Source organism: Phoenix dactylifera, chromosome 13, assembly GCF_009389715.1.
Source record: "Phoenix dactylifera cultivar Barhee BC4 chromosome 13, palm_55x_up_171113_PBpolish2nd_filt_p, whole genome shotgun sequence".
Classification (NCBI taxonomy): domain Eukaryota; kingdom Viridiplantae; phylum Streptophyta; class Magnoliopsida; order Arecales; family Arecaceae; genus Phoenix; species Phoenix dactylifera.
The window spans coordinates 7,709,822-7,722,351 of record NC_052404.1 but is presented as its reverse complement, the minus strand read 5'-3'; the positions used below and the strand labels follow the sequence as shown (position 1 = coordinate 7,722,351).

Below are 12,530 nucleotides of genomic sequence, written 5' to 3'. Positions count from 1 at the left end.
ATCCTCCTCCCCCTCTTCCCGCCCACCTCTGCCTCCCCCTCATCCCTCTCCCCTCCTCCTCCGCCCCGCCTCTGCCTCCTCCTCCTCCCCCCTCCTCATCCTCCTCCTCCCCTCCCCCTCTTCCCGCCCACCTCTGCCTCCCCCTCATCCCTCTCCCCTCCTCCTCCGCCCCGCCTCTGCCTCCTCCTCCTCCCCCCTCCTCATCCTCCTCCTCCCCCTCCCCCTCTTCCCGCCCACCTCTGCCTCCCCCTCATCCCTCTCCCCTCCTCCTCCGCCCCGCCTCTGCCTCCTCCTCCTCCCCCCTCCTCATCCTCCTCCTCCCCCTCCCCCTCTTCCCGCCCACCTCTGTCTCCCCCTCATCCCTCTCCTCTCCTCCTCCGCCTATTCACCCTCCTCCTCCTCCTCCCTCCTCCCTCCTCCTACTCCTCCACCCCTCTACCTCCGCCCCCCATCCCCATCCCCTCTTACTCTGCATCCCCCTCCGCCTTCTTCCCCTTCTTTGCCTCCTCCTCCACCCCCTATTCCTCCCTGCTCCCATTCCTCCTCCTCCTCCTACCCCTCCTCCCCCTTCTCCTCCACCTCCCCCTCCTCCTCCTCCTCCTCCACCTCCCCCTCCTCCAACTACCCCTCCTACCCCTCCCCCCTCCGCCGCCTCCTCCCCACCCTCCTACCCCTCCTCCCCTCCCCTCCGCCGAACAGAAGGATTCTGTTCGGTTGAGGGTTGCCGAACAGAAGCCTTCTGTTCGGCACTGGATCGCCGAACAGAAGCCTTCTGTTCGGCACCGTTCAGCCGAACAGAAGCATTTTGTTCGGCGATCCAGTGCCGAACGGAGCACGAAACGGAGGAGGAGGAAGGGGGGTGTACTGAGAAAATTTCAAGGGCAATATGGTAATTACACTAAAGGTTAGTTTGGGTATTTTTTTTTTAATTTTTGGAGGGTGTCCTGAGCAATAGGGGGGGTGTATTTAGCGGAGGGTTGAGGAGCGTCGGTGGGGGTATTGGCATATAAGTAAAGTTGCGAAAGGAAAAAGCCAAAATTGGTTTAATCACTTCGAGTTTGAACGGTCAACATAGAGCGACCCTTAAAATCCAGCCTTTTTTTTCTCCCATTCTTCTTTGACACTCTCCTCCAACTCGTCATCAGACCTCGCCACCGAAGAAAAAAGAACCAGAAATTTGAGCGAGAGAAAACGAGAGATAAGAAGAAAGCCAACACGATCTTTGTCGTCGGAATCGAGAGGGGAAAGAGGAGGGTTGATTGCTCGGTATCTGTGTCGCCGTTTCGTTGTTTTGACGTGATTAGGCAGATCGGAGCGGCGATCTCCGGAGGCGTCGGCTGGATCTCGTGAGGATCTCCTTTGCGCCCGCATTTGTTTTATTTTCTGTGGTTTTTGGAAGAATTATCTGCTTCGTTGGATCGGTTTATGATTTTTCTGAGCGGATCCGTGTTGCGTTCTTCCCGTCTTCCGCGGATGTCTGATCTTTGTTGCAGTTTTTCGTTAGGGTTTTCCGATTTTTGCGTTTTGATTGCCTTTTTGAAGTGATTCTTTTTTGATTCTTGCTTTCCAGCGGATCCGTGGAGATGTTGCAGTTGTCAAAAAAATGTTTTTGGAATAAAATTCCATACTACCCCCCCCCCCCCCCCTCTCTTCTCTCTTTTGTTTCTAAGGAAAAGAGTGATTTTTGGATATTTTTCGATCCTTTGATCTGAATTGTCTGATATGGTTTTAGGTCTTGTATCGTTTGAGTCTTTTTTCCCCTTTCTTGTCCTCCTCCGCATCCTGGGGAAGATTTCTTTTTCCTCCATTTTTTGTTGTTTTTCTTTCTGTCTTTATGATTTAGGGCGGTATCTAGGTTAGGCTGGTGGTAGCATGCGATCTTTGCAGCATTCAAGCAATTTCGGGCGTCTTTTTCCTTATGCCGCTCTTCTGTCGTTCGTTTAGGAAATGTATACATTCTTTGTGAAGATAGTGCGAGAATTGATCACTCCAACAAGAAGCAAAATTTATTTAAGTACTTTCGAGAAACTCATCGTGGACTGAATGAAAATTCGTTTTTGTGGCTCTGAAATTTGGTAGTGTATTCGAACCTTGAATTGCCGTTTCGGGTGACGATGTAGCGTACTTCTGTTTGTCGTTATTCATGCATGAACGGGTGGTGTATTTTTGCTTGGATAATTACAGGCGTTTACCATTAATGGATGGTGTGATTGATGTGGAAAATTGGGTCCATTGGGGATGGATGATATCTTGCTAGAATTGAACTAATTATACACATTCCTATCTTAGTAGTATTAGTATTTTGTGTGAACTGTAGATATTCTGGAATTCAGTTTGAAGGATAATTATTGAACATTTTGTATGCTGGCTAATTTCAAGCAAATTCTATTGTCGATTTGAGAAATTTGGTTGCATGGTCAATGAGGATGCAAGTAGTCAAGCTTTGCAAGTTCGACATCTGATGGCTTTTTTGGATGACTATTTTTTTTTGCTATGTATGAAAATATGCAACTGCAAGTTTGGATTATTCTTGGTGTTACATTTTAGGCATCAGAGTATCTTTGTCATTCTCTAGTCATGGGTGAGTATATTAATTTGAACTTACATTCTGTTTTGGTTTTTCTATAAACTTTAATCGTGCTTTTCAGCCTACTTTATACATGAGTTCCTGTTAATGCTTCCTGCCTAATTTATTTTTAATCCTTCATTGAATCTCCTGTGTATATTTTTATACAATGATTTAATTCTTTTACATGAAGAGAAATGAATGTGAGTATTACATTGCATCTTTTCTGTGTATGCTGACAAATATCATCATATATTTTCCAGGTAAATGAATTGGCTCACCTTGACAAAGTCGCTTGTGCAATCCATTGAATTCAGATTGTTTTAGGTATTTGCACCAGATGTCTTCAGCGAGTGTGGTGACTTCATCAGGGATGAAAAATGCCAGTGGCACTAGTGTTGGTATGGACAGATTGCCAGATGAGATGAATGATATGAAGATAAGGGATGACAAGGTAGACTGGCATGCTTTTTCATTTATATCGCTTTTCTGTGACACTAGGTTGGAAATAGACATTATCTTGTGTTTAGAAATTGGCCTGTCGCATGTATTGATTTCTAATCTGCTGAACCTGCACAGGAGGTGGAAGCAACAGTTGTTGATGGCAACGGGACCGAAACTGGTCATATAATTGTAACCACTATTGGTGGAAGAAATGGCCAGCCAAAACAGGTAAAAGCAGTAATCATTATTGGTTATGACATTCAACATAATACTGAAATTTTTGATTTTTAAACTCTTAATCAGTTGAAATGCCTTTTTGGTATGGTGGAGTAGAGCTATTAACACCTCACAGAACAACATTTTGCTTAAATTTGATTTCTTATATGGGGATTGGCAACATAAATAGCTATCAACTTCTATGATCTTCAATATCACTTCATTTCTGCACTTTATTTCATTTATTGATTGTTGTATTGACTGCAAAGTCTTACTATAGAAGTTCTCCCTCTTAATGGCAGACTATAAGCTATATGGCTGAGCGAGTCGTAGGACATGGATCATTTGGAATTGTGTTCCAGGTTTGTTTAATAACCATAGCTGTTGTCTAAAGTTATGTCATCATAGTTTGTTAGAGGAATGTGCGTGTGCACCATTTTTGTCTATTTACTGATTAGATAAGTAGAACATGCCTGCATAATGTTGGTTTAATGTGACTATTCCAGTCTTACTATATGCATCATTTACAATTTTCTTTTCTTTTTTTTATTTGACAAACTTATCTGTGTGCCAATGAGATTGAATGTACTAATTTTTTCACCTTTTGTTTTTTCCCCTTTAATAGGCAAAGTGTCTGGAGACAGGCGAAACAGTAGCAATAAAGAAGGTTCTTCAAGACAAGAGGTACAAGAACCGTGAGCTGCAAACCATGCGTCTTCTTGATCATCCAAATATTGTTTCTCTGAAGCATTGCTTCTTTTCAACAACTGAGAAGGATGAGCTATATCTTAACTTGGTACTTGAATATGTGCCCGAGACTGTTCATCGTGTTGTCAAACACTACAACAAGATGAACCAACGTATGCCACTAATATATGTGAAACTTTACATGTACCAGGTAAGAACGAGTCTTTGTTGTTATGTGGTCTTTGCATGTGATTTCCTTTTTGAGAACTTTTTGTTCATGTTCTTTTTACCCTGTGAGTCATAGTTTATCAAGTGAGAATGATGCACAATTCTGTTGTTTTTAGGCTGTTCCTGTTACATGTAATTTGGTATTAATATTGTTAGACACTTTAATAGAGGCTAGAGTTATTAAATTGATAATTATTTTAAGACTTGCAACAGGTATTGCACTTGCTGAACATTTATTTTGTTATTTGTTCAGATAAACACCCATGTGCTTTTTAAAGTTAGATTCAGTCTGTTCAAGACATTGAATTGCAAGTATTTTAGTTGATTGCTTTGGGGAAGTAATTCTGGAAATCTATGTAAGCTGGCTTTTTCTTATTCTGTTTTGATATTTTAACAGATCTGCAGAGCATTGGCTTATATTCATGGCAGCATTGGAGTGTGCCACAGAGACATTAAGCCACAAAATCTTCTGGTATGCTTACTAAACATAATGCCTATTTATTCCTCTTAGTTCATGCTAAGCTCAGCATTTTAATATGAACACCTTATTCCTACCGATAAAGACGGATGCATAAAAACGATAATTTAAACTGATCAATCATATTGAGAGTTTCATTATCTAGAGAGGTCAGTAGTGGACTGAAAATATCGTATGTACTTACTAGTGTCAAAATACATTGACAGATATGATGGCATATTTCTATAAGTTGTTTCCTTACATTAACTCGCAATTTACATTGAATAACTGGACCATGCGTTTATTCTTCAACAGGTCAACCCACATACTCATCAGCTGAAACTCTGTGACTTTGGTAGTGCAAAAGTTTTGGTACGTGTTTTTGTACATGGAACTGAGATTGATGTTATTCTTATTGTAGTGTTAGTTGATATATTTATTTTTGGAGCTAACAGGTGAAGGGAGAACCAAATATATCCTATATCTGCTCAAGATACTATAGAGCTCCTGAGCTTATATTTGGTGCAACCGAGTACACCACAGCAATCGACATCTGGTCTGCTGGCTGTGTTCTTGCTGAACTCCTACTAGGACAGGTAGACAAACACATCTACAATTACTCGCTAAAATGACTTGGGCTCTTAGTAATTTTAATTGCCATAACTCATCAATAAATATGACTGTCTTTCAACAGCCTCTCTTTCCTGGCGACAGTGGAGTTGACCAGCTTGTTGAAATAATCAAGGTAATGTTACTCTGGCCGGGGTATTTTTCTGCGCACACCCTCTCAACATGCTATATGTGTACATATACATATGCATATATGTGTGTGTAATTGCATGTATATGTATATATGTATGTGGGGGTGTGCATGTGCATTTATATTTTTTTTTTGTATATGTGTATTTAACTCACACATCTTTATTTTTTTTTTTTTACAGGTCTTAGGCACCCCAACAAGGGAAGAAATCAAATGCATGAACCCAAATTATACAGAGTTTAAATTCCCACAGATTAAAGCTCACCCATGGCACAAGGTATGAATTGGCTTCCCTTGTTTCCTACTTTATTTTGGAGCCATGTTCTATGATGGCTCTTTATTTCTTGTAATCTAATATTTTCATGTGTCTGATCAGATCTTCCATAAAAGAATGCCGCCTGAGGCTGTGGATCTTGTGTCTAGACTCCTTCAGTACTCCCCAAACCTGCGATGTACTGCTGTAAGTATTCTGAGGGAATGCCATGCAATTACTATGCACAGCAAAACACAAGCTTCTCTGCATCATCCCCCTCCCCCACCCTGAAAAAAAAAAAAGAAGAAGAGTCCACACACATGCCTAATATATTATTTATCTTTGCAGCTGGATGCATTGATTCATCCATTTTTTGATGAGCTTCGTGATCCAAGTACCCGTCTACCAAATGGTCGTTTTCTGCCCCCTCTCTTTAATTTCAAGCCTCATGGTAAGTCTTGATAGAAATAATTGTTAGTTTTACTGTAGCTTCACTATCAGCAAGAATTTGTTTGCCTGCAATGACCTCAGTGATTTATTTGTTCCATGTTGATGATCAGAGTTGAAAGGTGTGCCAATGGAGATCTTATCGAAGTTGATTCCAGAGCATGCGAGAAAGCAATGTGCCTTCCTAGGATTATAAGCTCGTCGATAGAATGATTGCCTAAAAATAGCCCGGGTATGTGCTGTAGGGAAGAAATGCGAATCTTCTGAGATTTGGGAGTTGGTGGCGGAGGTGGTCGGATGAAACTATGTTGCTATGTTGTGTGTATTTCCATCACTGCCTTGTTCTGTGAAGTAGTCCGAGAAGCTTCTGCTACGCCCAGAACCTCTATGGGTCTCTGTTAACCCTTGGTTTCTGTCATCCATCACTGTAGATTTATAACATTATATGTAGAGAGTAGAGAGATTGCCTTTGTTTTGTTGATTTATTCGAAATATGGATCGAAATGCTGTTTCCGGGTTCCAATATGATATTGTCGTGTTATTCCTGTTAGGGAAAACATCATTGCCCCTTCGCCGCTCATCTTGCATCATTCGTATCTCAAGGTTGCTCATATTGATTTGTTAATCAGGATTATGGGCCATCATTATTGAACAGCTCCCGTTCGGTTGTTTCATCAACTTTGTGCGAGGATATATATATATAAACAATACTTATCTTGAAGTTTGCTTTAGCCATCTACAGTGTTCTGCCGTGTCTTGGATCGTTTCAGTCTTTGCTCATGTTGGTTAGCCTCTTTACTGCTTCTGGGGCTTCAGGTAATTGTTTTTTATTATTATTATTTTCATAGTAAAAGTTATGTTTGAATCCTAATGCTGAAATTTTGTGAACTGCAACAAGTGGAGTATAACACCAGAGGACTGGTTAATTACCTGGTCCTGTTATAACCCTTGAGAATGCATGCTACATACCATTAACCCATGATGCCGGCCAATTTTTTCATCCGGTGATGTGGCACAAGCTTCAGTCGTACTGCTTCCATTTGGGGTCAGGCGTGAAACTATGCATGGGTGATGTAGCTAGTTCCATGAGCACTAAACGCTAGTTCTGGGCCAGTGTTTGATGTTTCTCTTCCACCTTATGATCTGCTTTCGCATGCAATCGTTAGCTTTGCGTGAGGCTGAATGATGATGAACCTGTAAATCAAATTTTGCTTGCATGCATGATCAATCTTGTGGATGACCGTTGGTCCAACGTTGTTGATATCATTAGCCACAAAATCGTCGTCTTTCTTCGCATGATTGGGTCTGGGTCAGGTCGGTTTTGCATGCATGCGCATTGCAAGGTACTTCTAGGCTCGAAAGTTGGTCTATTTGAATCCTCATGATGGTAGTAGAAGTCGCAATCTCTGCTGTGAGAGAATGAGAGAGAGAGAAAGGGATTCATTCTTGATCTCTTCAAGACCTTGGAAATGTAATTATAATAAGAAATTCCTTGAATAATTAAAAAATATTTAATAATTTTCTTAATTGAGTACTTCTAAATATTTTTTAAGAATCAAAATGAGGAATATATTCAATGATTCATGAATTATATGATTTGTTATTGCAAGAATTCATGCATTTTCTTAAGAAATCCCATCAATCATAAGGATGCTTCCAAAAACAAGACGGCAGATATCATGCCTATTAGATTTATCTACCTGCATAGATCTTGAAGCGACGTGCAATGAAGAAACATAAATCCTTCGGGCCGGATTAGATAAGATATAGATTGGGTCAAATAGAGAATAGACAAAAATAATTTATGAAATGGGTCAAAAATCTAGATAAGAACATGATTATTTTATTAAACAAATAATCTAATCGAATTTACAATGGGTTGAAACATGTTAAAAGATTACGCATACAGTTATGCAATGCCACCCCTACTCTCTATTTCACTTCGCTTCTTATCAAATCTCACCCTTATGCAATGTATTATGCCACAAAAGTTGGGATTCTAACGGGCATCAGGCTAAACCCAACTGCACGCATTTGAAGATTCAAAATTAGTGTCTTGCGCGAGCCGTTGAAATTAAGTCTAGCCCATAAACATGAAAATCCAACCTCAAGGAACCCTCCTTGCAGCCAATTGACCTCCTTGACACCCATATAAGAGAAGCGAGGAAGGGAGAGAAGGGCGTGCGAGACCGAGAGGATGCCTTTGGGGAAGTACTACTGCGACTACTGCGACAAGCAATTCCAGGACACGCCCTCCGCCCGGAGGCGCCACCTTCAGGGCCTCCAGCACCAGCGCGCCCGTGCCCTCTGGTATGACTCCTTCAAAGGTAGGAGGGTAGTATTAGCTTTCTGTCGAATGCTACGCTCCCTTTCTTTCTTTCTGACGCATATCCACAAACAGCCCTCATGCGTGCTTTGGTCTTAACATCTTTTCTTTCTATAATATATGGAGCAGCAGCGGAGGCACATGGTGGCGGGCCTCTTCTTCAACCCGATGGGAGCTTGGCCAAAGGAGTCTGCCATCATTTCGTTCGCACGGTAAAGAAATACCCATGTTCTCTTCTTTTTCACTTTCCTCGCTTCTTCTCGCGAAAAAGGTTGGAAAATCGAAGAATGCCTGTATTCAATGAGCATACATCATTCAAGATGACAACTTTAGGGGAAAAGTTTGCATCTTTATTGGATAATAGTTATAATTTTAGTAGAAATTTGAGAGAAGTTTAAAAAAATGAAAAGAAAAGAATAAATAAGACATAACTTCGATCTTTGTCTCAATAAAAAGGAATGCAGGTTTGAAAGGATTTAGGGCTATACTAGGGGGATTTTCTCCAAATATCAAATTCTGGAATTATTTTACCAGTATGTGTGTGATTGGTGTGGTAGGGAACCTGCAAGTATGGAGATGCATGTAAATATTTTCATCCAAAGCGAGATGGTGCAAATCCAACTCCAGCAGTATCCGGTGAGTTGCTTATGATAGAGTTTTGATTCTTTTTATTGTTTAATTGTATGCATTATCTGTTGATTCCTTTCAAGGAAAGATGACAAGTTAATAAATTGTTGTAAATATTCAGTGATGTGGTTGGCACTATTAATTACTCCTAGCTCTCGCTGGCAGCACGTAGACAAGTTCTTTTTTGTGGGAAAAAATGACTTTCATGATGGTTTAGAGAGTGATTGTGCTTCTGAATGTAGTTACAAACATGTTTAGGTTCTAGCAAAGCCATAATCGTGGCAGGAAAAGTGACCATATTGTCATGATATTACTTCAGAACACCTCATTCGAAGTACCAGCCATATTTTGTTTTACTAAAAAGTGATTGACTTTGCAGTGCCACTATATTATGTTTATAAATGACATGATAATTACTTGAAGTAGCATCTAAAGGACTTGAGTCTTGAAGTAATGATATGATCATTACTTGAAGCCATGACTGTTCACCATCCTGTTGGTTTCTTGATGTGTCCATAATTAACTGAACTTAGGTGAGCAGATTACCTACAGACAAGAGACTCATGGATAATTTTACGAACAGCTGCTTTCTGATGACAACTAGGAGTACAAGGACTTAATCAAATACTTGAAATCATGTTTATGCTTAGTGTGATTAAGAGAAATACAAAGTGAGGGCAACCGATATCCATGTTACATGTCAGTATACAAGGATTTGCATCGGATGCAAGCTTGGGGAAGTTTGAAAGGTGAGAGAGAATGGGAAAAGGATGTTGTTTGAAGGGCATTATCAACTCCAAACTGGATGGGAAAATATATAGATCTAAAGCTATGTAAACATGAATTATGGACTTGATATTGGAATGGGTAGGCATATGTATACATTAATATTATGCAGCATCCATATATAAATATGGATTATCCTTCTTATATCTTTATCCAAAAAAGAGTTGCATAATTATGTATCCACATCTCTATCTGTATCTGGTTCATATCTGAAGCAGATATGGATTAGATGTAGACCGGATATATCTGACTACACCCTTAGCAAGTTTACATCACCTGGCATCCAGATAGTTTATGTCAGTTTATTAGTAGTCTGTCGCTGGGGGATCTGGCAGCACCTACTAGTCGTCTACTGAAAATGAGTGTCCAAATATGAGTAGTGCTTTGTCATTGGGGTTCTGATGCTACTCTATATTGGAGGATTCAATACTTTGATGGATGCTTGAAGCCATATTTGGTTCTCTGCATTGAGTCCCCTTCTAACCCTTGATATTACTAGATTTACTTATTTGTTACTCAGATTCATTTAACAGCTCGAGTTCCTTCTGGCTGGCTCAAGTAGACATTGAATTAAAGTCTGTCCCTTAATCAATGGGCATCAGAAGTGCTCTTCAAAAGTTGAAACAATTACTTGATATCACAACAGGATGCACAGATATTTCAGAAATGTTTTTGGCATGTCATTGCCAACATCTAAAGAAATCTGAATATTTTTGAAACTTCAACAAAAAGAATGAGGATGCTCATGACTTTACGCGGCATTTATTCAATTGCTTTATAGAATTATCCATGTTCCATCGCTGAAAATGTTATAGCAAAAATTTCTGCTTTAACTTTTGACAATTATTTTTTTTTTCTTTTCGCAGGGTTGAATTTTGTTGAGACAGTACAATCACCTAATTTTTTGGGTAATCGAATTCTGTCAGGTAAATCAACAGACACTAGGTTTTACATACATGTATAAAAAATAAAGCATACCAAAAAGAGATAGCTAGGAAGAAAATGTAAATGGTGAGGCAAAAGTAAATTAAATTAAAAATTGATGATTTTGGATTCCTATCCAGGTTATCATATTTGATTAGCATATACTTTGAAGCTAAATCTTGCTATCATTTTCTACTATTTTAGAAATAGGTGCATGACATTTGTAAAGCTATACTAATTTAGATATATTACTACATGATACCTGATTGCTACTATCAGTACGATGGATTGTAGTAATGACATCTTCATTCTCACAGATAGAAGATTTGACCTTGTGTGGAACTAGTATGGTAGGATTCCTCATGCTGATACATAGATATGATTATAGCTTCTTTTGTGTTCCATATAATTCCTTGTCATCCAATTACTCTGTCACAATGCTCTTCTGTTGCCCATGAGCCCTCTACGTCGCTTTAACTCCATTAAAAGTTTCCCGGTGGATATTGGTAATCTTAACCTTTAAATCCTCTTTCTGTGTATTACTGCCTGACGGCAATGCTCACAAGTAAATTTTTTCTATAACTAATCCATGTGCATTAATTTTTTTTCCTTTTGTGGTTATACACAGGGGACATGGTCTTAGATCACACAGGAGTTTCATGGGGCAAGTTACCTCCATCACTGAGACCACCTCCAGAGAGGGGTTATTCACCTCTTGCCTTTGTGGACTGGGGATAAATCTCGTTGAAATCTCAAGAAGCCTGTGGCCAACTTCATAGTGTGCATGTACATGAAGAATTGAATCCACGACAAGTGAACCCTTATACCGAAGGGCATATGCTCAAAACATTCATGAAGTTTATTAACTTGTAATTTTAAGTGATCTTGTCATGACTTGCTGGAATTCCATAATGATAATATTATCAACAGGGTTATGTCCATATTTATGTTTTCTGTTGATAGTGCTGATTCTTGTTCAGAACTTCAGAAAAAAATATTTGCGGAATGAAGCAAGCAACAATTATTAGAAGTATGGAGGCGCCGGGACATTTTAAAGAAATGATAATGAGAGTTGATGAAGATTTTATTATTCATTTCCTACGATGTTTTTTTGTAGCCAATAATCTCCTTCAATGCTAATGAAGACACTGTTATCTGCTCTTTTATTTTTTGAATATGATGATCCTTTTTCTGTTTGGCACGGAACATGGCAACGGTTAAAAATTTAACCAGGAAGGAGGAGCAGCCGAAGAAATAGAAAGCAAATGTCAGGTGAAAACAAGCATGACATCATATGCTTGCATTACATGCCATGGAGAAAAGGGTTGATCGCAAGAAGCTTATTGATTTAAATGGAGACTGGATTAATTTGAACATCATCAGGGTATGGCATATCAATAGTTCTGCTGGACTCTTGACAAGGTTTGTGGTGAATTTGTTAAAATGGATGCTGAGTACTTCTATATGATGAGTTTGAACTGTCAGATGAAAGATGCAAAGAAGGGAAATTTTTCTACTTGAGAAAAAAGTTTGGTTGCCAGAGCTGAGGTTTGATGGTGGAAACACTTGTTATATGGACTTCACCAAACAACATATCAGCCAGCCACGCCCGACTTGCCATAGAACTGATTTGAAAAGTCATTCTAGCCTGCAAGACTTGATCCTGTACCACATTACCTGAAATTTGGCATTCTTCTTGTTTAGATCTCAACTCATGTCTTGGCTAGGCACAAACTTGCATTCATGGATCTTGTACATAAGAAATAAATAGATGTAAATGCTCATCATCATAAGGTACCAGGATGGTAG

The 12,530-nt window shown here is 39.7% G+C and overlaps 2 protein-coding genes across 3 annotated transcripts; both read left to right on the top strand.

Annotated features, from left to right (window-relative positions):
• The first annotated feature begins 1,034 nt into the window (after positions 1-1,034).
• Positions 1,035-6,620, top strand: LOC103709635 (shaggy-related protein kinase alpha). Its single transcript, XM_039132911.1, has 13 exons — positions 1,035-1,346; positions 2,830-3,020; positions 3,146-3,238; positions 3,529-3,588; positions 3,852-4,124; positions 4,539-4,613; positions 4,914-4,970; positions 5,054-5,194; positions 5,293-5,343; positions 5,540-5,635; positions 5,735-5,818; positions 5,960-6,062; positions 6,172-6,620. The coding sequence occupies exons 2-13, from the start codon at positions 2,907-2,909 to the stop codon at positions 6,252-6,254; spliced, it is 1,230 nt and encodes a 409-aa protein (XP_038988839.1). The 5' UTR covers positions 1,035-1,346; positions 2,830-2,906; the 3' UTR covers positions 6,255-6,620.
• A 1,303-nt stretch (positions 6,621-7,923) lies between these two features.
• LOC103709633 (zinc finger CCCH domain-containing protein 3) lies at positions 7,924-12,003 on the top strand. Of its 2 annotated transcripts, none has more exons than XM_008795079.3 (5): positions 7,924-8,385; positions 8,517-8,596; positions 8,942-9,020; positions 10,664-10,723; positions 11,350-12,003. In XM_008795079.3, exons 1-5 carry the CDS (start codon positions 8,256-8,258, stop codon positions 11,457-11,459), a joined length of 459 nt encoding a protein of 152 aa, XP_008793301.2. In that variant the 5' UTR covers positions 7,924-8,255; the 3' UTR covers positions 11,460-12,003. The 2 variants fall into 2 exon arrangements, with proteins under 2 accessions (XP_008793301.2, XP_008793300.2); XM_008795078.3 differs by having other exon boundaries at positions 7,930-8,385; positions 8,514-8,596.
• Positions 12,004-12,530: the final 527 nt, after the last annotated feature.

Excerpts from the sequence above, each read along its gene's own strand:
- LOC103709635 (XM_039132911.1), top strand. The coding sequence starts at position 2,907 with ATGTCTTCAGCGAGTGTGGTGACTTCATCAGGGATGAAAAATGCCAGT. Across the intron at positions 3,021-3,145 it reads TGAAGATAAGGGATGACAAG|GAGGTGGAAGCAACAGTTGT; the intron begins GTAGACTGGCAT and ends GAACCTGCACAG. Across the intron at positions 6,063-6,171 it reads CTTTAATTTCAAGCCTCATG|AGTTGAAAGGTGTGCCAATG; the intron begins GTAAGTCTTGAT and ends GTTGATGATCAG.
- LOC103709633 (XM_008795078.3), top strand. The coding sequence starts at position 8,256 with ATGCCTTTGGGGAAGTACTACTGCGACTACTGCGACAAGCAATTCCAG. Across the intron at positions 8,386-8,513 it reads CTGGTATGACTCCTTCAAAG|CAGCGGAGGCACATGGTGGC; the intron begins GTAGGAGGGTAG and ends TATATGGAGCAG. Across the intron at positions 10,724-11,349 it reads GGGTAATCGAATTCTGTCAG|GGGACATGGTCTTAGATCAC; the intron begins GTAAATCAACAG and ends GGTTATACACAG.